The sequence below is a fragment of the Vombatus ursinus genome, unplaced genomic scaffold (assembly GCF_900497805.2).
Source record: "Vombatus ursinus unplaced genomic scaffold, bare-nosed wombat genome assembly UNPS02007284.1, whole genome shotgun sequence".
NCBI classification, from domain to species: domain Eukaryota; kingdom Metazoa; phylum Chordata; class Mammalia; order Diprotodontia; family Vombatidae; genus Vombatus; species Vombatus ursinus.
Window position 1 is genome coordinate 6,485,980 of NW_020947062.1, and position 24,307 is coordinate 6,510,286.

At 41.7% G+C, this 24,307-nt stretch overlaps 1 protein-coding gene across 4 annotated transcripts in view; it reads left to right on the forward strand.

Annotated features, from left to right (window-relative positions):
- The window catches only part of EVL (Enah/Vasp-like), a 119,307-nt gene extending 98,239 nt beyond the window's left edge, over nucleotides 1–21,068 (forward strand). Inside the window, exons 6-14 of one of the 4 annotated variants that reach the window (XM_027849063.1) lie at nucleotides 1,746–1,978; nucleotides 2,925–3,046; nucleotides 3,394–3,454; nucleotides 8,191–8,254; nucleotides 11,070–11,136; nucleotides 11,261–11,323; nucleotides 16,384–16,450; nucleotides 17,201–17,303; nucleotides 20,399–21,068. In XM_027849063.1, the coding sequence (XP_027704864.1) occupies nucleotides 1,746–1,978; nucleotides 2,925–3,046; nucleotides 3,394–3,454; nucleotides 8,191–8,254; nucleotides 11,070–11,136; nucleotides 11,261–11,323; nucleotides 16,384–16,450; nucleotides 17,201–17,303; nucleotides 20,399–20,436 (818 nt within the window). In that variant the 3' untranslated portion in view covers nucleotides 20,437–21,068. The remainder of the gene's footprint in view (nucleotides 1–1,745; nucleotides 1,979–2,924; nucleotides 3,047–3,393; nucleotides 3,455–8,190; nucleotides 8,255–11,069; nucleotides 11,137–11,260; nucleotides 11,324–16,383; nucleotides 16,451–17,200; nucleotides 17,304–20,398) is intronic. The other 3 variants (XM_027849064.1, XM_027849065.1, XM_027849066.1) reach the window with 3 other exon arrangements.
- Nucleotides 21,069–24,307: the final 3,239 nt, after the last annotated feature.

Sequence of the window (24,307 nt, forward strand, 5' to 3'; positions counted from 1 at the left end):
CTAGTTCAATAAAGCACACAGAACTCAAACTTTACTAAACAGAATTCATTCAATTAAGATTCAGTGTGTACAGGGCTAAGAGTCAGGAGACCTTAGTTCTATTCTCTGTCAGCTCTTCCATTTATTATGTATGATCTTGAATAAGACACTCCAATTCTCTGGGCCTCAGTTTCCTTTTCTGTAAAATAATAGTGCTGAACTAGATAATCTCTAGATCCCTTCCAACTCTGATGTACTATGTTCTATGATTCTAAGGCCCTTCTAACTCTGACATTCTGGATTCTGGATTCTGACACTCCTTCTAGCTATGATAATCTATAGTGTTATAATTATATGATAATATAATATATTAATATCATATGTCATATCATAATTATGTGAAATGTTGTATATGATAATCTATATTTTTGTGGTTATATATGTGATAATATATGTTAATATATTATATCATGTCATGCTTATATGAAATATATATTTTATAATTATATGATAATCTATAGTTTTATAAAGTTCTTTACTGATGCAACATAGAACATTCTGCTTGTAAGACTCCTTCCTGATGTAACATTCCATGTCCTATAACTCTAATGGTCCTTCCAGCTTTCATGTCTACATTCTTTCATTCTAAGGTCCCTTCCAGCACTGACATCCTACACTTCTTTTACAAGCCATTTATCCACCATACAGTTCATGCTCTCCTAGGAATTTTTCTGCTTTTCTGTCTTTCTCCATATTCCAAACATCTGTTACCATTGTACTCAAAACCAAGTGACCATCTTAACACCCTCTGGGTGGGACCAACAGCCACTGCCTATCTAGCACTGTACTAGGCACTTTGGACAGATACAAGTCTAAAAGAGTCCCTCCATTCAAAGAGTTTATTAATCCATCTCCTCATTTCCCACCTGACTGTACCATTTTGGAATTTCTCCGACTTCTCCACCATGCCCCCACATCAGGCACCTTTCCCTTACACATATACCCCCTACCTTTCTGTTTCCTTTGTGTATCATCTTTCCTTATTTTATTATAAGCTCTTTGAGAACAGGAGCTTTCCTTTGTCTTTCTTTTTTTATATTTGTATCCTTAGAGCTTAGTACAGTGCCTGGCACATAGTAGGCACCAAATAAATGTTTACTGACTATTTTATTTACTATTACTCTCACACTAGGGAGACATAATTGGAACAAAAAAATTTTAAATTCATAGCTAACATGTAAGCAAGTTTGTGATAACAGAGAAACTGTGTGGTAGAGTGAAAAGATCGTTGGAATCGAAAGACCTGGGTTCAGATCTTGGTTCCTACGGTTACTAGATGGGTTCTTCTGGGCAGGTCATATCTCTCTGAGTCTCAGTATCTGCATCTGTAAAATGAGGATAGGAATACTTGGGCTACCTACCTTAGGGTTGTTGGGAGGTGGTTGCTGTATAAAATTTGAAGTACTCTTAAAAATGTAAGCTACTATTATTGTTATTATTATTATTATTATTACTGTTCGTACTCTGTCCCTACATTCTGAGAAGTGAGAAGAAAAGGAGTGGTGGGGGAGGGGAAGGAGAGATCTCAGAACACTTCTTAAAAGAGGTTGCTCTTAAAATACCTCTCATTTCTCAGAAGGGAAATTTTACCTCCAGGGGCTTTTTCAAGGATTCAGGGATAGGCAAGGCCTCCACTTGGAAGAGGGAGCAGGATGGAGATATTGAAGGAGCTTTGCATTACTGACCAGATATTTTCATGTTCCTAGGTCCCATCCTCCCCCCAGGACACCCATCATCCACAGCCACTGCCCCCATACCTTCAGGAGGGCCACCTCCACCCCCACCACCACCCGTGCCCCCTCCACTCACAGGGGCAGCACCACCACCACCACCACCACCACTGCCAGTAAGTGGGGTGCAAAGCACCACCCATGACGATGCTTCAGTATCTGGACTTGCAGCAGCACTGGCAGGTGCAAAACTACGGAGAGTCCAGCGGGTAAGCGAGGGAACCTACTGTGTGAAAACCAGCCTTACCTGGTTCCTCCTTTTGCCATCTCCCTGTAAATTTTCCAAAAGAACTTCAGGAATGAGATGTAGAAGAAGAATATTAAACTAACTCATTGTGAGACCTTAGCAAATCATTTCCCCTCAGTTTTCTTCTCTGCAAAGAGGGTTGAACTAGAAAAAGCCCAGATTCAGAGAATCTGGATTTGAAACCGAATTCTGCTATCTACTATCTGTGTAGCCTTGGACAGGTCACAACCTCTCTGGGGCTCAGCTTCCTCTTCTCTAAAATGGGGGGATGAGACCAGGTGATCTCTGAGGATCCTTTCAGCTCTGACATCCTGTGACTCTGTGGATGGTATCTGTGAAGCCTGGCTGCTCCCTACCACAAAAGGTTCAGTTGGGTTCTGTATTCTCCATCCTCTGCCCTGGAGACACTTGGCCCCTCTCCAGCATCCCCTCACAGCACAGTTAGGCTACTGACTGGACCAAGCACTATTGTTCATCTACCTCTAGCTTGCTGGATTTGGAGCCAGGAAAACCTGGATACTTCCTAGCTGCTTTGGGCACTTATTACCTGTGTAACTTAACTTCTCTGGGACTCAGTTTCCTCATCTGTAAAATGAGGGGGTTGGAGTTGATGATCACCAAATTCTCCTCCAGCTCTAAATCTGTGATGCTAGTAAGTCCCTGACCTCTTCTGAGCCTATTTCCTCTTCTGTACAATGGGTCAGTTGGACTGGGTGATCATTAAAGTTCATTCCAGCTTATGTTCTATGTTCTATGATTCTAAGGCCCTTTCCAACTCTGACATTCCATAGTTTTAAATGATCTAAGGTCCCTAATAATTTCTCTTGCCAGTACTACCTCCCCTCCTCTCACCCCACCCCCAAACCCTATGCCCTTGGCCCCTGGAGTATCATCTTGTCTATCTTTAGTCAGAAGATGGCTCTGGGGTTTCCAGTCCCAGTGGAACTTCAAAGTCAGAAGCCAACCGGACGAGCAGTGGTGGCGGCGGGGGAGGCCTCATGGAGGAAATGAACAAACTGCTGGCCAAGAGGTTCGTGGGCTCCTGGCCCTGTGGGATCTTGGGAGCAACATCCCCCTCAGTGGTACCCACACTCCAGCCCCGCCCAGGGGCATCATTACAGTTTGACTAACGTATAGAATATATGGCAGCGATAATATGAGATAAGGCTGGAAAGGCAAGGGTCCCAGAGGCGGCGTTGTGGCTGCTTTGACTATTCTCTTATTTCACCTTGTACACCTCACCCATGAGAGTCTTAGGCCTGAGAGATGGCATCATGCCAAACTGTGGCCACCACAGAGGAAGCTTTGAGCCAAGGGTGCGATTATGCAAGAATTTGGAGTGATTGACATGCACCGTCTCTCTTTTCCTGTATCTAGAAGAAAAGCAGCATCCCAGACTGACAAGCCAGCAGATAGAAAGGAAGACGAAAGCCAAACCGTAAGCATTAACACTGTCTCCTATGGGCCTTCTGTAATTTAATTCCATCCCACTGAGCAAAAACAGAGGCAGTATGGTGTATGTAGGAAAAAGATCCCCAAACTTAGAAATCAGGAAAACTGGGTTCTTCCCAGCCTTCTCAGTCCCAGTTCTTCTTCTTACTAGTTGGGTGGCCTTAGACAAGTCACTTTCTTCCTCTGACTTCAGTGTCTTTATCCTTCAGATGAAGGCATTGGGTTAAAGTTCCTTCCAGTGCTAAATCCTCAGTCCTATGACCTATTGTATGGGAGGTATGAGAAGTCAGGCTGTATCTTTCCAACTCCAAAGATATGTGATTCACTAAGTGTCCAGTGTTTAGGCACCAGAAGAGACACAAAGCAGTCACTACCAAAACACAGTTTATAGTATTATGGTTCAAAGTAATATGTTATGACTTCATCAAAGAGGCCCAAGCGTAGTACTATTGGAAGTCCAAGGGGAATGAGAGCAGGGAAGGCTTCCCAAAATAAATGGCATTTTATTTGGACTTTAAAGAAAGTATAGCATATCAACAGCTAAAAAGAGGAGGGATAGGGGCATCTAGGTGGCACAGTGAATAGAGCTCCAGCCTTGAAGTTAGGAGGACCTGAGTTCAAATCCAAACTCAGACACTTGACACTTACTAGCTGTGTGACTCTGGGCAAATCACTTAACCCTGATTGCCTCACCAAAAAAAATTAAAAAATAAAATAAAAAGAGGAGGGAGGAGCATGCATTCCAGGCTGAGAGAAGAGTATTAGTCTGTAGGTGAAGTGAATTATGTAGAAAGGTATCCAAAAGAATGCTTTGCCTCGTAACTGAGGTGTCACAGTAAAGTTATATGATGGAAAATTGAAGGCCCAGTCTGCCATCTAGATGTCAATTTTGTTGAGCCTGCCACCCAGTTAGGGCATCCAGGCAAATGAGTAAGTACAAAGCTCATGTGCCGTCAGACCCTGTTAACCCTCTGGGTTTCTAAGACCTCATATTGACAGAATTGTAAAACTGGGAGAAGGGAAGCTCCCCCTGGCATAGAATCTAGCAATCTTAGAGAAATTAGCCTAGCTCTATTTCTGAGTTGGGCCAATTAGGAATGAAAAGGAAAAGAGCAGCATAGTACAGTGAAAAATCAAACCAACAAACATTTATTAAGTGCTTATTATGTGACTCAATGGATAGAGCACTGGACCTGGAGTCAGGAAGACCTGAGTTCAAATCCAGCCTCAGACACTTAGTTGCTGTGTGACCCTGAGCAAATCATTTAACCTCTGTTTGCTTTAATCCACTGGAGAAGGAATGGCAAACCACACCAGCATCTTTGCCAAGAAAACCATATGTACAGTATAGTTCATGGGGTCATGACTGAATGACTGAACAAGAACAATAAATGTGCAAGGCACTGGGCTAAGCACTAGAGATTAAAAAAAAGGCAAAAAGATGGCCCTGCCCTCAAGGAGCTCACAATCTAATGAGGGAGAAACATATCAACAACCAAGTAGATATCACATATTATATACATATTATATTATTTATTTTGTGTTCATATAGACAAAGAGAGAGAGAGAGAGAGAGAGATGATCTAACTCTAGTCTGTCTTCTGACCTCCAATCCCATATCCCCAACTGCCTATGGGCATTTCAGACTTGAATGTCAGGCAGACATCACAACAGAGCTCATTATCTTTCCACCCAAACCCACTCCTTTTCTGAACTTCCCTACTTCTGTTGAGGGCACCAACCTTGATGTCCTCACTCTACCTTGGCCCACATATCAACAGATGAAAGTAACTCTAAGAGAGGAAGACAGTAGTAGATGCGAGAGAAAGGCCTCTGGAATAGGTAGGATTTGACCTGAGTCTTGAAGGAAGTCAGGGGAATTAAGAAGCCGAGGTGAGGATGGAGACCATTCCAGGCTGGGAGGACACACAGCAAGTGCAAAGACACAGGCATATTTGACGAATTGAAGGTAGGCCAGTGGAGCTAGCTGGCAGAGCACCCAAGGGAAGCCAGCGTAAGAGAACTAGGCAGGGGTCAGATGATGAGGAACACTGGATTCAGAGTCAGGGGTCTTGGTTCCCATCCTATCTCTACCCCTTGCTGCCTCTGTGAAAAATCACTTTCTCTCTCCATATCTCAGCTTCCTCATCTGTAACATGAGGAGACTGGACTAAATAAGGCCTCTTCCAGCCCTAAACCTGCAACATGATTTGATGATGTAGTTCAGCTGTTTTCATTTTACAGGTGACAAAAGTGAGATCCTGGAAGCTATTTACCTAAGCCCACACTGTGAATCAGTAGCAGGGCCAAGATAGAAATCCGGGCCCCTTCACTCCCGCACAGCGCTGTAGCTAGCTCTTAGATATTAGAATAGTCAGAAAGGACCAAAAAGATCAGGGAGCCCAGTTCCTGAAATAGCACAAAGTGCCCACCCTCCTCAGTTCTGCCTGCATCTCCCGAAAAACGTGGAAGGAAGCTGAGAAGCAAATAAAATGCAAAATGTTTAGGGGTATTTGATTACTCCAGGCAAATCTGAGTTCCAAGGATGGATTACAAATGATGCCTTGAAGGGGATCAGGAGGAGAGAAACTGCTCCTGGGGGTGGATCTGTGGCAAGGATCATGATTAACTTTTCTTTTCAAATTATTTCTTTCACTTCGGGTTGCCTTTTAGAAGCCAGCTTCCCCTTCATATTCCGCACAGGGCAGAAACACTTCAAAGACCCTTTATAAAGTGGTCCATGCCATTCTTGGTACTAGGCTGGCAGACACCAAGTGTATATTGGTGGCCCACTCTTGATTATTAAAGGTGTTGACTCATGCTTTTTCCCTGCTAAGAAGTGGGTGGGGGGGTAGAGATTCAAGTCAAATTCCACCTACTTTAGGGAATCTTTCTCACACAGGTACTAGTGCCTTCCCTTTCTATCTATTCTCTCTCTCTCTCTCTTTGTGTGTGTGTGTGTGTGTGTGTGTGTGTGTGTGTGTGTGTGTGCATATATGTGTATATGTATATATATTTAGAGAGATGTATATTATATGTATAAATATATTACAAATACATGTAGAGTTAGAGATATTATTTATATTTTTATTTATAATATATAAATATATTATGTATTATAAATATTTTATATATTTAGAGAAAGAGAGAGAACACTTAAAATCCCTAAGCATCAACATCTATCAGTGCAAACATCACCATTGTATTGAAATAATTATATATGTCTATGTCAATAAGCATTTATTAAGCAGTTACTATGATTTGATCAAATGAGATAATATTTGAAAAGCACTTAAGACAGTGCCTGGTACAAAATAAGTTCTATATTCCCTTCCATTATATCTAGGTTCCAAGTGTTATGCTAAAGCCTTAGAGATGCAAAAAATAGCTCCTGCCCTCAATGAACTTACATTTTAAGGAGAGCTAAAGTCCCATTCAGACTTTTACCTTGTGAGCATTCCTTTCACCAGTGCAGATCAGAGCCGTTTCACAGCCTTTTTCATCCTGCTGTGTTCTTGTTCACATGTTTCCATTCATATTATGTAGAGAAGTTATGGGAATCAACCTTAAGGGAAGGCCTCCCGGAGCTCTCCTTTGAATTGTGAATGTACTACTTTCACCCCAGCTGTTCATCTGTCATAAGGCAGCTAGGTAGTGCAATGGATAGAGCACTGGACCTTTTTGTTTTTGTTTTTTTGGAAATAGTATTTTTTTTTCAATTACATGTAAAGGTAGTTATCAACATTCATTTTTTATAAGATTTTGAGTTACAAATTTTTCTCCCTCCTTCCCCTACCCCCTCCCCAAGACAGCAAGCAATCTAAATTTGAGTTCAAATCAGCCTCAGATACTTACTAGCAAGTCTCTTAACCTCTGTCTACCTCAGTTTCCTCACCTGTAAAATGAGTTTAATACCTACACCTGCCTCAGAGGGTGGTTATGAGGATCAGATGAGATATTTGTAAAAATGCTTAGCCTGATTCATAGAAGGTGCTATATAAATGTTTGTTCCCTTCATGGTCCTCACAATATAACTTGGTCATCTTTTCTAGTTATACATATCCTCAATAATGTCATTTATACGAGTCATTATGTTGCAGCCAACATATACCCATGTTGGGCACAAGCATGATTACAGACTGTTCAGCTCAAATGCACCAAAAAATGTTGGATCTCAAAGCCAGGAAATGGGCCTTGGACTCAATATTTGAGGCAACACTTCAACTACTGAAACCAGCTGTGGGATGCGTAGAGCAGTGGAGGCTATACGGTAGGCTGTAGCTTGAATGAGATTCATCCCTGCAATCTACAGGCTGGGCCTTGGATATGATTGAGAGAGGAAATTCCCTTTGCCAATGCCGGTCAGCACCTTCTCTGAAACTCACAGTTTTGAAAGCACCAAAATTACAGCAATGAGCGTGGAATGGTTGGGACTTGTCCAGGTTCACTAAGTCAGTATGCGTCAAAGGAAAGATTTGACATAGCCAAGTTTTTCCTGGCTCTGGCGCCAGCTCTCTCGATCTATCATTCCACATTTCCTCTTGGAACCAAACAGTCCTGAAGGTATAGAAGTATCATTATTTAAGGAGGTCAGAGAACTTGGTGACATTATTGTCCTTGTCACTGTATCCAATTGGCCCAGGCCTCTGGGACTCATTTGTATGAGTAACTAAGGCTGACTGTCTCCAGGCACTGACAGGATGTTCTACATTTTGTTTTCAGGAAGAATCTAGCACCTCGCCTTCCCCAGGGACCCGAGGGGCTGGACAGCCACCAAATGCCTCAGGTAAGCACAAACTGAGTTGACCATAGAAACCCTCTTCCCAGACCAAACCTGCACTTCTTTTGATGGAGACCTTCATGAGAGGATCCATCTAGAAACTGTTGGCCCCCTACCTCAAGGTATGTTCTTTAAAAACACCAAAAAGGAAAGGTCTGCCTTATAAAAGGCCCTCAGTTGAAACATAATCTTAGTTTTCATTAGCTGTTAAAAATGCAAAGGACCCCAGAATATAGAATGTTGGAGGTGGGAAGGACTTTTGATTCACTGAACAGAGAATGCCTTAAAGTAGGAAGGAGCTCAAAAACAGTTGCAATATTTGTATCTATTGTTTTACTAGTTCTGCTCACCAACTCACAAAATCAAATGGTCACACAATAGTGGATCTAGAAGATTCCTTGGAGTTCACCTGGTTCAACCCTATCATTTGACAGATAAGAAAACTAACAGCCTAAGGGAATAAATGACTTGTCCAAGGTCACACAGCACAGAAGAGGCACAGCCAGGATTTAAACCCATCTTCTGACTCCAAAGCTCTATCCTTTCTGCCATGCTTATTTAATTTGATTTTAATTTAAGTTTCATCGATGCCCTTTGTTTTAACATCACATTTCTTTTCAAATATATCAGCAAAACTTGACTTGGAACAAAGTGGTATGTGTTGTTTTTTTAAGTTGAGCAATCAATCAACACATCGACTGTGTCTGAAAACAAAGGCAACATCTTCACATCTGGAGTCCCTTATTTGCCATTAAAAGAAGAGAAGAGCACCACTTCTTTTCTTTGGAGCTAAGCTAAGTCATTATAATTAGTTTTTAATTCAGTTTTGTTTTGGCTAGGTGGCTCAGTGGGCCTGAGTTCAAATCCAGTCGCAGATACTGCTGTGTGATCCTGGGCAAATCACTTAACCACTATCTGCCTCAGTTTCCTCATCTGTAAAATGGAGTTGATACTAACACTTACCTCCTAGGGTTTTTGGGGGGACCAAATGAGATAATAATTGTAAAATGCTTCACATAATGCCTGGCACATAGTAGGCACTTAATTTTTTCCCTTCCTTTATTTGTTCTTTCTATTTACATTCTTATAATCTTTGGAGGGAGAAAAATTTGGAACTCAAAATCTTATAAAAAATGAATGTTGATAACTATCTTTACATGTAATTGAAAAAAAATACTATTTCCAAAAAAAACAAAAACAAAAAGGTCCAGTGCTCCATCCATTGCACTACCTAGCTGCCTTATGACAGATGAACAGCTGGGGTGAGAGTAGTACATTCACAATTCAAAGGAGAGCTCTGGGAGGCCTTCCCTTAAGGTTGATTCCCATAGCTTCTCTACATAATATGAATGGAAACATGTGAACAAGAGCACAGCAAATAAAGTTTGTTTCACTAGTCCTGCTTACTTACCCTGAATTAGTTCATATAAGTTTTTGTATGTTTCTCTGAATTCTTTATATTCACCATTTATTATACTGCAATAATATTTTGGACATTCATGCACCACGTTTAGTTCAACCATTCCACAATCAATGAGTTCCTGCTTTGTTTCCAGTTCTTTTCTACAACAAAAAGTGTCATATATGGGACTTTTCTATGTTTTACTTCCTTGGTTATTTGCCTAGTAGAGAGGTCTCTGGGTTGAAGAGTATGGACACTTTTGTTACTTTTATCACATCATTCTAAATTGTTCTTCAGTGGTTGGACCAATTTATAGTTCCACTAACAAGATATTAGTGTGCTAGACTCCTCAAAGCCCCTATCACATTGATTATTTCTATTCTTGTCATTTTTACTAATTCTCTGGGTATGAAGTAAACTCTGAGTTATTTTTATTTGAACTTCTTTTATTATTATGATTTGGAAAAATCTTTCATATGTTTATTTGTGATTCTTCTTTTGAGAACTCCATGTTCACAGACTTTGACTTCTCATCCACTGGGATATGGTTCTTGATCTTATATACTTGTGTTAATTTCCTATCTACAGTTGGAACATCAGATTTTTATTGGAGATAAATAATGTGAAAACTTTTTCATCCAATTCACATTTCCCCTTTTTGTCCTATACAATGGAGGACTGGCCAATGAGAACCCAGCTCTTATGCACAGTTGGGCTCCCCTTTTACTCCTAGCTGCATCGATTTTATTCGTGCAAATGCTTTACAATATCAATGGAAATTATTCGTCTTATCTTTTGTAATCTCCTCTATTCTTCCTGCTTCTCCTAGCCACATTTAATTATTAATAATTAATCAAGGATATGGGCATCCATTTTGCTTTTTTATGATACGACATTTTATGTTTAAGTCATATATTCATATGAAGAAAAGCAGCATAATCGTGAATATCCCTCCAGTTCTTCAAGTCCTCCCTTACTTCTGTTTTATAATTTATTTAAGTCTTCAATGTGACTTGGTAGATTGACTGCCAGTATTTTATGCAATTTGGAATTATTTTGAAAAATGAGGGCCAAGGTCAGGGAAGTATACTGTTTAATGGACAAGTGGATGGAAGCTAAAAGGAGGTTCAATATATTTTAAAATGTTCTAACAAATGGTACTGTCCAGTGGTGGAACTCTAGAAGTAGTAAGTTCCCAGTCACTGAGGTATTTAAGTAGAAGCTAGATTAACACTTGCAAGGATATTGTAGACTAACTTCATTATTTGGGCAGGAGTTGAAACTGATGACCATACATTTGTAGTCCTGTGATTCTCAGATTCTGACTGGCACTTCTGAGGGAGTCATTGCCAAGTGGTGGGCTTAGGTATGGAAGGATGGAGGCTAGGAAAGGACACACTCTTTGATCCTACCCTACAGATCCTGGGAAGAAGCCCTGGGAGAGGAGCAATTCCGTGGAGAAACCTGTAGCCTCATTACTCTCCAGGTGAGCCATGGGCCCTTCCTCAAGCAAGGGAGGGCCAGTTTGGGGCCGGTCTAGGGTGGGGGTGAGCAAGAGGGTTCAGCAAGCCCTGCTCCAATCCTCCTGTTTGTCTCATTCCCTTGCTTAGAACCCCGTCATCGGCGAAGAGCCCCGAAGCTAAGAGTCCCATTCAGTCACAGCCACACACTAGGTACCGAATAGCCCATTCCATGTGTTCTACCACCCACCCCACCTATCCTCTGAGAGGTGGAGTTCTTCTTGTCTGCTGCTACCTAACTAACACCTCTCCCTTTCCATTCCCAAATCTCTCCGTGTCTGTGTCCTCTAACAGCTTGCTCTGGGGAGGGTTCTTCTCTCTCTCTTTATTCTATCTAAGGCCTTTCTGGTGGGCAAGAATGGGTATATTCTGGGTTTTCATGAAACATTAGAGTCAGAAGAGACCTTAGAAATCATTTAGTCCAGCCCCCTCATACTTAAAGTAGGGTTCAGAGAGGGGAGGTGACTTACTGAAGGTCACAGAGCAAGTTGGTGGCAGAGATTACACCCAACACCAGGTTTCCTGCCTCCTTAGTTCAGTGATCTTACTCCATGCCTCTAGGGAAGGAAACACCAAAGTGAATTCTATAAGGGCTCTGGTCACCTAGACGGTACCTAAGTCAGTCTTCAGGAGGTAAGTTACAGAGAAAGAATTTGGTGTTGGGAGATCTCTCACTCAGTGCTTTCCAGGTAGTCTTCTGGTCCTCACTTCCCTCTCTGCCTCATTTTTGTCTTGGGTTCAATTTACCTTGTTCAGATGGAAGCAGACAAGGTGGATGGGAAAGGGTGGAGGGGGGAAAAAACTTTGCTTTTATAGGAACATTTATAACGTTTACCTGAGAAATTACCTAAGAAGGTGATTCTGTTTCTGCATGCACTTGTATATAAAACCTGCTGTGGCTGCCCCTACAGTTTCACATTTGGTTCCTACAGGACCTTGAACACTTCTCCTATTGGGTCCTTGATGGTAAAATGAAGAGGTTGGGCTGGAGGGTCAGAGGTCTCTCTTCCAGTTCTAGATTTAGGATGAAGCTAGTACCCTCAAGCCATTGGGAATAAGATTCCAGGGTACATCTCCCCTAGCTTTAGACTTACATTCAAATTCCTCCTCTGGGTGACCGTGGATGAGGCAACTAGCCTCCACGAACCTGTTTCCTCATCTGTAAAGTAAGGAGAGAAGGGTGCTAGATGGCCTTTGAGGTCCCTTTCAGTTCCAGATCTGTGATCCTGTGTCTAAAATAGTTCCTGTTGTCTTTCGAGATACGAAGAATCAGGGAATAGATATATAAGACTCTTGGAAAAAAGAAGAGCCCTCAGGGGCAGCGAGGTGGCACAGTGGATAGAGCACCAGCCCTGGAGTCAGGAGGACCTGAGTTCAAATCTGCCTCAGATACTTACTAGCTGTGTGACCCTGGGGAAGTCACTTACCCCAATTGCCAAAAAAAAAAAAAAGAAGAAGAAGAAGAAGAAGAAGGAGAAGAGGAAGCCTTAGAACAGGAGTTCTTAACCTGGGCAGGAGAACTTGGAGGGGGGAGGGTGGGAATTGAATTTTTTTTTCACTAACTTCTAGCTGAAATTTAGCATTTTCTTCAATTACTTTTTTTAATGTAAAAAGGAGTCTACAAGCTTCAACGGACTGCCAATATATGCTATACAAAAATAGTTAAGAACCCCACCTCAGAGACTGGCTAGTTCAAACCTCTGGGGCAGCTCGGTGGTGCAGTGGATGGAGTGTCAGGCCAGAAGTCTGGAAGACTCATCTTCCTGAGTTCAAATCTGACCTCAGATACTTACCAGCTGTGTGACCCTAGTCAAGTCACTTAACCCTGTTTGCCTCAGTTTGCTCATCTGTAAAATGAGCTGGAGAAGGAAATGGCAAATCATTCCAGTATCTTTGCCAAGAAAACTCTAAATAGGGTCATTAAGAGTCAGACATGACTGAAAATGACTGAACAACAATAAAGTTCAAACCTCTCATTTTACAGTCCCCAAAACTGAGGCCCAATATGGAGAAAGGATTGACCCAAGAACACACAAGTTAAGCCATCAGAGGTGTTAAAAAAAAAAAAAGGTGTGATTCCTGTCCTTTATGAGCTTGCAACTTTGGTAGAGACAGCGAGAGAAGAATAAAAGAAACTAGTGAGCATTATGTCCATTGTAGATCTGTATTCTTAAGATCTTCAGAAATTACAGAATTCTAGAAACTCAAACCTAAAAGGATACTAATCTAATCCAACCCACAAGATTCTCTCCATTAACCGAGATTTCTTCTACAATACAGTCAACAAATGACCCTCCAGCCTTTGCTATAAGACCTCTAGTTTGGAAGAACTCCTTACCTCCCAGTCCACTTTGGGTCATCTCTAATGGTTAGGACTTTTTTCAGCACATTGAGTCTAAATCTGCCTTTTGGTAACTCCTATCCATTGTTCTTATTTCTGACCTTTGGAATTAAGCAGAGCAAGTCTGCCAAATCACTCTTTTACTAGAGAGTTATCTTTTTCTACCCCCAGTCCCCACCCCTAATCTTCTCTTTTCCGACCTTACACTCCTGGTTCCTTCAATATAACCTCATATGGCCCTTCACCATACTGAGTCCTCTCCTCTGGAAGCTCTCCGCCCAGGGGCAGCTAGGTGATGCAGTGGATAGAGCATTGGCCCTGGAGTCAGGAGGACCTGAGTTCAAATCCAGCCTCAGACACTTGACATTTACTAGCTGTGTGACCCTGGGCAAGTCACTTAACCCCAATTGACTCATTTAAAAAATAAAATAAAATAAAATGAAGTTCCCACAACTAAACACGATACTGCACATGTGGTCTAACCAGGACAGAACTTCCCTCACTCTGGAGTCTATACTTCTCTCAATGTGGCATAAGATGGTGGGTTTTTTTTAAATTATTATTATTATTATTGTTGTTGTTTTTCGGCTGCCATGTGATATTGCATATACATATTGAACTTATTGTTCACTAAAACCCCCAGATGCTTTTCCTACAAACTTCTATCTGATCCCACACAACTTTGTAAATCTTGTAATTCAGAAGTTAAATTGAGAACATTTATCCCCATTTTTTATCCCTATAATTTCATTATAGCAAATTTGGCTGCTTATTATCTTTGGATCCTGACTCTTCATTCAAAGTGTTAGATATTCTTTCTGGTTTTGCATTATTTGCAGATCTGATAAGCTTTCCATCACATTGGGGTAATATACATAAAAGCCTTAAAATCTTAAAACATTATATGTTTATGTTAGCTACTATTATCATTATTATTATGATCTAACGCCTCCATGCAAGTCATTGATAAAAATGTTAAAACAGTACAGAATCAAACCCAGGTTCCTCAATCATTCCGCTGGGGACCTACTTCTAAATTGACTTTGAACCATTCATTATTTAAGTCCAAGCATTTCAGCAGTTTCAAGTCCACCTAACTCTACTAAGATTATCTCTCTACCTTATCTACAAGACTAACATGAGAAATTTTGTCAAATACTTAGCTAAAATCTAGGCAAACTGTTTTCTACATAATTCCCCTTATCTCAGTCTCAAACCCCTAACAAAAAAGAAGTCAACTTGGTCTGAAATGACTTTGGTGACATTATGTGGCCTCCTTGTGATTATTGGGTTTTTTTTCCTAGATGTTCATTAACTATCCTATTAACAATTAATTTTTTAATTGCCAGAAAGCAAAGTCAAGCTGACTGGCATACAGCTGGAAGAATACACCTTCTTTCCTTTTTGAAAATAAGTTACCTTAGGGGCAACTAGGTGGTGCAGTGACTCCTTCAAGTCAGGAGGACCTGAGTTCAAATCTGGCCTCAGACACTTGACACTTACTAGCTGTGTGACCCTGGGCAAGTCACTTAACCCCATTGCTTAGCCAAAAAAATAGAGAAAAGTAAGTTACCTTACGGAAAAAAAAATCAGTAAACTCCTCTGCCCACCATACCTGTTGCCAAGGTAATTTGGGTAAACCCTGCTGTCACACAGCTCCATCTCTCACACAGTCCCATAGAGTGTCAGCCAAAGCCTGCCTCCAAAACATAAACAACGTGAAACCATAGCCGAGACTCTCTTATCAGCCACCCAGCCCCTTATCCAGGTCCTCATCTTAACCCCAATACCAGCACTAGAAAAGATCCGATAGCCCTGGGATTTAGGAAGAAAGGATTATGAGCCCACTGTTCTGGGCAGCCTCGATGGGAGTATTGTTCCTAGACTTCAGTGACCACAGAGCCCTCAAGGGAGCCAGGCCTTGTAGGTGAGTACCAGAAGCAGAGAAAAGAGGAAGAGAAAAAGCAAAAAACCTCAGGTTTGTGAAAGCAAGGAAATCCCTTTTGTCATACCTGGGAAATGGGGCTGAAAGCCAGATACTGACTAATTCAGAGTCAAATTCTAGGTTTTTGATAATAGTAATTAATATGAATGGTTAATTACTATTAGCAATGTTATATTAATTTATTATACTATATCATTTACTAATTTTATTAATTATTCATATTATTGGTACTAACTTACTGATACTAAATTTTAATTACTATTAGCTATTAACTATATCATTGCTATTCATATTTATTAAGTACCATTAGTGATTGATATTACTACTATTAGTACTAACAGTAATATTCATTACTATTAGAACTAATAGTAATGTTAGTATATTACATAGTAATAAATTATGTTATTATATACTATATACTATATAATATAATAAATTATATATTATATAATGTTACTATACTAATCACATTCAGATTGTTTTTCTCACAGCAACCCTGTGAGGTAGGTAATATAAATAATGGTATCCCATTTACAGATGAGGAAACTGAGACTCGGAGAGATAATATGACCTCTCTGCCCATGCTGACCCAAGTGGCAAAGCTAGTCAAACTCAACTCCCTTGGCTATGGTTCCATCACTATTTCCACTATACTATATAGTATGCTATACCTTGGCTCACATCTCTGCTCTGCCATTAACTAGCTATGTGACCATGAGAAAGCCTGGTGTGAACCAGAGCCTGGAGCCCTGAGAAGGCAGGACAAGAGCAGCCTGTTTTCACTGGTACTTGGAAATACTAAGGTTGGACAGAAAGGAGGGTGTGTAGGTCCTGGACATTGGCTACCCATGGGTCATTAAGAGGTCCTGTGAAGGAGGTCCCATCTCCTGCCCCTGTTCTACCTCCTCTCTCCCCTCCCCTTCCTAGGATGAAGCCTGCTGGTAGTGGCAATGAAGGTGCTCTAGATGCCTTAGATTTTGATCGGATGAAACAGGTAAGTGTCCTTTCCACTCACCCCCCTAAAAGGGAGGGGAAAGAAGAAGAAGAGGAAAAGGAAAGAGAGAGAGAGAGAGAGAGAGAGAGAGAGAATAAGAATGAATAATTCAGGAACTGGGATTCACCCTGCTCCACCCACCTCCTGCTGCTGGTAAACCAGGGCTGAGTCACTCACTACTCAAGAGGTAGACAAAGGAGAAGAAAGAGGAGTCTCTTCCCATGGGGACTAAATGTTGTACAATCAACTTGTCACACCAAATCAAGAAATCCTCTCTATGCAGGGAACTGCCCTTCTTCTTCAACATTCATTTAGTGACTTTCTTTTCTTTTTTGAAGCTGCCATCAGTGTTGACTTTAATTTTTTTTTTTGAGGGTGGAGAATGGAGGGGGGAGAGATGGATTAAAAAGGGAAGGGCAAGGACAACCCTAAGCACCTCACAACCCCTAGGAAGTGTTCAGGTCCTTCATAACCCCTGAAGATAGTCTTGGGGTACTAACAATCCCTTTATGGATGCTCTGGACCTCTTACCTCCTTAAGCTACCCTGGGTCCTTCACACCCTATGGGGATACCCCTAGATTCTTCAGTCCTGTGCCTCACATCTTCAGATGAAGGAAACAAACCCCACACTATCCCCAGTGCCAAGCCCAACTTGTTCTTCTGGGGAAGGAGAGTAGGCCAAAAGGATGAATGGCCACAAATTAACTCTGGGTTGTTTTTTTGTTTTTGTTTTTTCCCATCTTACGCAGGAAATACTGGAAGAAGTGGTCAGAGAACTACACAAAGTCAAAGAGGAAATCATTGATGGTAAGGACCCCAGGCAGGTCCTACTGAATAGAAATTGGGCCTCAGGTGAATAGGTTTGATCTGTTTCCTACAAAACTATATGGCAGGGTTTGGCCCATGAGTGGGAAGAACTATAGACCTGAGTAGGAAGGATTCTGAAACTTAAAACACAGAATGTTAAAAATGAAAGGAATGGCTCTCTGGGAATGGGAAAAGGAAGGCTTGCAGAGAGGAAATGTGGTCAATATAAAAACAAAAGATATTAATAAATGTAAATATGCTATATAGTTATATATAATATGTACCATATGGTAATATATGTTATATATGTGTGCAGATAGATAGAATCCAAATATATATTCCAAAAAGAAATGAAAGAGACTTCAGAATCATAAAGCTGAAAGGAATTTTAGAGCAGAAACTATCATAGATGGAAGGAACATTAGAATCAAGAACCACAGGAAGGTCAGACATGGATCAGAGAACACAGATAAGACCTTATAAGGTCTTAGAGGTGGGAGGGATGTTAAAATCATAGAATATAGACTGTCAGACCTGGAAAAGATCTTAGAAACCATCTATCTACTCCAGTGCCTTCATTTTATAGTTGAAACTAAGAAATGAAGAGGCTATGTTTAATGAAGGAGGAGAGTAGAAGCCCCATTCTGGAATTATCTCAAACTCTGCTTAGAATTCTGAATAAACAGGTCAAGAGAATTAGCGGGAAAACAAAAGGTTCAATCAATATATATTTATTGAATCTGTTATGAGCCCAGCCCTGCACCACACCCAAGAAGCAGGTAGAAGGCCCCTACCCTAAGAGCTGACAGTCTGACTGAGGGGGTGGACATATCAAAGAATAAGAACACCCGGTTGAGATCAATAAGAGCCAAATGAGGGATAGTGATTTTAAGTGCAAAAGGGGCTCAGAGGAAAGAAAACACAGGGATCAGAGCAAGAAGAGTCCTTAGAGGCATCTTCTAATTCAACCCCTCATTTTACAAATGAGGAAACTGAGGCCCAGAGGGAGAAAGAGATTGGTCTAGGAAGTGTCAGAGCCCAGATTCCAAACCAAGTCTTTCATCTGCAAAGCCAGTGCTCTACTATAGCCAGTGGACATCAGGAAAAGCTTTTTGGAAGAGGTGGCATTTAAGTTGAACAAATGACAGAATGTCAGAGTTTGAAGTAACAATAGGAATCATCTAGTCTGACCCACTCATTTTGTGAATGAGAAAACTGAGACCCATAATGAGGAAGTAATTGTCCCAAGGTTACATAATAAATCAGTAACTAGAAAGATCCCGGGTATCCCAACACCTCTCCAATCAGTCCTGGTCTTTCGCTATATTGACTTCCTTTTATCAGCCTCGATAAAGCATACTTCAGAAGGCAAGTGTGGTGGGAGAAAAAAAAAAGTAAGAAAAAAAATAAAAAGATCAGCACAATTCATTATAAACCACATCCTATAGAAATCAGTTTGGGATAGACAGTAGACAATTAATGAATGTGTATTGATTGATTAGAATATACTATGTAATTTTATCTGTGCTACCTCTGCCCTCCTGTAGAACAAAAAAACAAAAAAAAATGATCAAGGCTGCCAAGACTAAGATAGAGCCAGGATGGTAGCCGGCTGGAATTATCTAGCCAAGTCCTTCACCCCAACAGAGAAAAGCCAGTCTACATTTAAATGAACAGAATTTTTAAAAAGTCCCATCTGTCTCCACTCCGGTACCTGTTTTCCCACATAGCTGGAGAAGCAGCTTGCAGGGAGCTGCATCTCTAGAGGAGAGGATGATGAGGTGGGAGTCAGGAGAAGTTGGCTGTGGTCCTGGCTCTCCCCCTTACTAGCTGTGTGACTTTGAACAAGTCATGTCACTTCTCAGCCTCAAATTTCCTCCTCTGAAAATGGGGATAATCATTTCTGTCCAGCCTCCCTAATGAAGTGGTGGGACAATAGAGGTTGGGTTTTGTTGTTGTTGTTATTTTGGTTTGGGGTTGTTTTTTTTGTTTTGTTTTGTTTTTGTTTTTGTTTTGGAGAAATAAGGAGAGGGTTGGCTTGAGGCAAGGGTAATGGTCCTAAATACCTTAAGCTGGAGGTGGGGAACCTGTGGTTTTGAGGCCACATGTGGCCCTTCAGGTCGCACTTGAGGACCTTGAGGGCCACATGTGGCCTCGAAGTGGCAGGTCCCCCACCCCTGGCTTAAGGTATTTGGGACCGTTACCACCATTATCATTGCTATTGCAACTATGGCTTATGCAGAACTATGAAGAGATTAAGCTAAAAGAAAGGGAATGAGTGGTTTGGAGTTTCCTTTCTCTTTTCTTCTGCAATTCCCAAGATCGATCCCTGGAGCTCATTCAGTTCCTGGGCAAAGCGAGAGGAAGACAAGGCAAGTAATGTTCACTTGCTTTGCCCGGCTATCAGACTCGGATTCAGAGAGTTAATAAGTGAAAAAGGGGAGGGGGAGAGATACAGAATCCAGAGAGGAAAGAATCAGCAAAAGTAAACTATTAACTCTCCGCACCACATACCCAGTATTCCTTCCCTTTTCTGTCCTGGCTCCACCTGGCTCCCCTGGCACCAGCTGCATTAACAATAGACAAGAGGCTAGTTCTAAGCCCAGAGACGAAGCTGATGGTGTGTTTGATCAGCCTGATACTTAGTTCTCTGGTCCTATGGCGGCTCTTAGAGTTCAGGGAGTAACAAACAAAGGTCCTTCTGGGTTCTCTCCAAGAATAATTAATAGCTAGCTTCTACATAGGGCCTACTAGACCTGACATCCAATAGCCATGTGGTCAGCTTTCTCAACTATAAAACAAAAAGATTGGACTAGATGATCTCTAAAGCTCCTTCCAGCCTTGACCTTAGAGCTTATAATTCTGAAGTGCCTTCTAGATCTAGAATAGCTCACATCTCTATAGCACCTTAAAGTTTGCTAAGTAGTTTTCCTTTAAAGGGCCCAATGAGGTAAGTAGTGCAACTGTTCTCATCCCCATTTTACATATGAGGAGACTGAGACTTGGGTGATATGGTTTGTCCAAAGCCACTGAGCAGATCTGGATTCCAAGTCCAGCGTCCTCTCCCATAACACCATCACTGAGACTCCTGGGGGTGCCTCTGCTGACTTCTGAAACGATTTCTTCCTTTGTCTCTACAGCAATCCGGCAGGAGCTGAGCCGGATCAGCACAACATAGTGATGGGCCAGCCTCAAACTGGTCCCGGGGTTTCCAGCCTGGCCCAGGACTCTAGGAAGACTGAATCTTCTCACAGGGCACCAAGGCACTCTAAGGGCACTTCCCACCCCACCCCCTGACCCCCATCCCACCCGCTACTCCTTGGTCCAGAATCTCTTTTTATTAGCAGACTCAGCACACAGTGAAGCTTTGCTGTCTGAGATTCACTTCATTTAAAAAGTCTTAACCTAAAGGAAAAAAAATTTAAAAAAAAAAAGGATTTGAAATTCCTGGATTTTCTCAAGCCCACCTGACACTGCCCATTCGGTTGTTCGTTGCCTTTTTTTGTATTTTGTATTTGCTTATCTACGTGTAGGACATTTCTTTTTAGTGGTAGAGAGGACAGCAGGAGCCATTTGCTTCCTAGGTGACAGAAGGGCCCTGCGCCCAGCCATCAGCAGCTGAGGAGCATCTGCCAACAGTAAGGGGACATTTGTCATGAGCGGGTCCCCACCTGGAAACACAAAGGCAGAAGCGCTTGGGGCGCAGGAGGAGTGGGTGGATTCCAGGGTATCACAATATCCAAACGGTACTTCAGTGCGCCACAGTATCTGTGTTCATATGGGTAATAAACTGTTTCCTGTCCACCCAGAGCTCTGGCTTTTGGCGTCTTGGCTTTGTCTCATCAACCATAAAAACATCAGCTAATATAATGGCAACGTATCCCATTTGTACTGGCCCCTTCCATATGACTGAGCATTTTCGAATCTGTTATTTCATCTCATCCTCACGAGGCCTTTGTGATGTAGGCAAGGGGGTGCCCATTCCGTTTTACAGATAAGAAAACTGAGGTCCAGAGACAAGAAGAACATAAGATCTTAGAGTTAGAGAGGAACTTTGCCATCCTCTCGAGGCAAGACCAGTCCCCTCATCTTACAGGAAATAAACCCAGGTTGCGCAGCTAAGAATTATCAGAGTCAGGACTGAAACTTGGGTATCTGATTCCCAATCCAGACTTATTTCCACCACACCATACCTCTCTAGAAAGAAAAGGAAAAAAAAATCCTTCATGTTTCTAGTATACTTTAAGGTCAACAAAGCACATTTCCTCATGATAATCCTGCCATCATTTTTGGATCATAGATTTAGAGTTGGAAAGGACCATAGAGGTCATCTGGCCCACCCCCTCATATTGTTTATTAGGAAACTGTGAGCTGGAAAAGTCTAGGGACTTACCCAAAGTCAATAAGAGGCAGAGTCAGGATCTGAACCCAGGAATTCTGAGTCTAAATCCTCACAAAATCTCAAAAAAAACCCCCAACAACTTGATATTACAAATTATAGCTTAATTGTTAGAAATCACATCATTTCATGATACTTAAACCACCACTGTGAAGTAGATGCCATTTTACAAATGAGGAAATTGAGGCTTAGGTAAAATGGTTTCACATGATCACACATCTACTTAGTACAAGAATTCTTAAGCTAGGGTCCAGGGATCCCTAAAGAGTCCATAGGTAGATAGATTTCCATGGATCCCTGAACTTAGATGGGGAGGGGGGAGTGCATCTTTATTTCAACATAATTGGTTTCATTGTAATCCTATGTATTTTGTGCATTTAAAAACATTATTCTGAGAAAGGGTCCAGAGACTTCATCTGACAGCACAAGAAATCTATGATCCCCAAAATGGTTAAGAACCTCTGCCTTAGTGTGTTATTATCATCCCCACCTTGCAGAAGACTAAAGCTCAGAAACAGGAAGTGGCTTGCCCATAGTCAGCCAAACTAATTAGGGGTAGAGCTGGGATTTGAACCCAGATCTCCTGTCTCTAGGACAGGAGGTAGCTAGGTGGGGCAGTAGATAGAGTGCTGGACCTGGAATCAAGAAGACTCATCTTTCTGAGTTCAAATCTGGCCTCAGACGCTTACTGGCTATGTGATCTTAGGCAAGTCACTTAATACTGTTTGCCTCAGTTTCTTCATCTGGAAAATGAGCTGGAGAAGGAAACGGCAAATCACTCCAGTATCTTTGCCAGGAAAACCCCAAATGGGGTCACAAAGAGTCCAGCATGATTAAAATGACTGAACAACAAAAACTCCTGTCTCCACATCCAACATTCTAGGTCAGAAGAAGGGGACGTTGGCTGGGAATAAAGGTAACCATGGAAGGTTTCCTAGGGGCAGAACCGTAAATAGGATGGAGTGCCTGGAACTTTGCCCTCAGATGCCAAATTGAGAGGGCCCTGACAATACCTGCCATCTTACAGCAGCCTCGGTACCACAGAGTTTAGTATCTAGACAGTGGGCATGATGAGTTGATAGGAAGCTGGCATGTGGTAGACTGAATTCTGTTCCTTGCCTGCTTGGTCCCGGAGTAGCAATGGAGTCCCAGAGCCCCACCACCACCCTCACTTTATAAGTGAGGTTGTGGTTTCTGGGACTTACCCTGAGTACAGTTATCCCTTCCACATTGCAACTTTTCCCAATGTAGTTTTGCTACATCATGGATCGACATAAGAAATTAAATAGGAATAGTTTGAGAGTTTTGCAGAAGCCACAGACAACGAGAGAAGGTCAGCAGATGACACAGAAAACATTTAGAAACTCAGAAATGTACAAAATATATGTATAATCTTGTATTATATCAACACCCCATAAAAGAAAAAGAAGAAATTCTGATTTCTTCTCTGGTACAAAGGGAGGGCCAAAAAACTTTTCACAGATTTTCCAGATGAGGGCAGGGGATAGGTGGGCACCATGCCCTTAACCCCTGCCATGTGGAAGGAATAACTATACAAAGATTACTAGAAGCAGCTTTGACTGGAACTCAAGCTTCAAAGGTTACAGGATGTTTTCTTCACCACCAATATCATGCACGGAGTGGCTCCAAAGCATCCTGTCTTCCTTATTTGAGTCTCTGACAATGGGGCCGTTAAAACATTACTTAGAAAGAGGTCTGATGCCAGCTACAGATCCCTACAAAAGACTTTTATCAGCCCAGATAAATGTTCCCTATGGGGAGTCTCCATGAAAGAGATAAATGGCCAGAATTATCAGAGATGAATGGTCAATGTGACCTAAAAGAGGTAGCCTTCCTATCCATAGCCCACTGATGCAGCTAGATGGCATGGCACATGCCTGGAGTCAGTAAGACCTGAGTTCAAATCTGGCTTCAGAAACTTGGCAGTTAGGTGACCTTGGGCAAGTCAATTAACCTCTGTTTGTCTCAGTTTCCTCAACTGTAAAATGGGAATCAAAATGGCCTCTACCTCCTAGGGACTTTATGAGGATCAAACAAGATAATATTTGAAAAACTCTTAGTGCAGTGCCTGTTGTACAATAAGTACTTAATAAATGTTTGTTTCCTTCCTTCCCTCTTAGCTCGATTGAGACCCAGATCCTGCCTGTTCTTCATTCCTGGGGTCACTGAGGATTTGATTCTATTAGGAAAGAATCATTTGGGAAAGAGTGTGAATCATACCTGAGAAGGGCCATCCAGGCAGTAAGCCCATCTCTCCTATTACTTTAATTTTACTTATTTTGGTGTGGGAGAGGCAATTGAGGTTAAGTGACTTGCCCAGGGTCACACAGCTAGTAAGTTTCTGAGACCAGATTTGAACTCTGGTCCTCCTCATTCCAGATTCCAGGGCCAATGCTCTATCCACTGTTTCACCTAGCTGCCCCCTCTCCTATTATCAAGAAAGACTTGGTGACCCTAATTTCTTCTATCACCAAACAGGAATTTCCAGGCATCTCCCTACTTCCCCAGTGATTCCCTATCTGGAGTGATTATCCATAAAACACAGAATGCCAGATTTGCAAGGGCTCTTAAAAATCAGCTGGTCCAAATCCCTTGTTTTACAGATGAAACTAAGAGTTAGGAAGGGAAG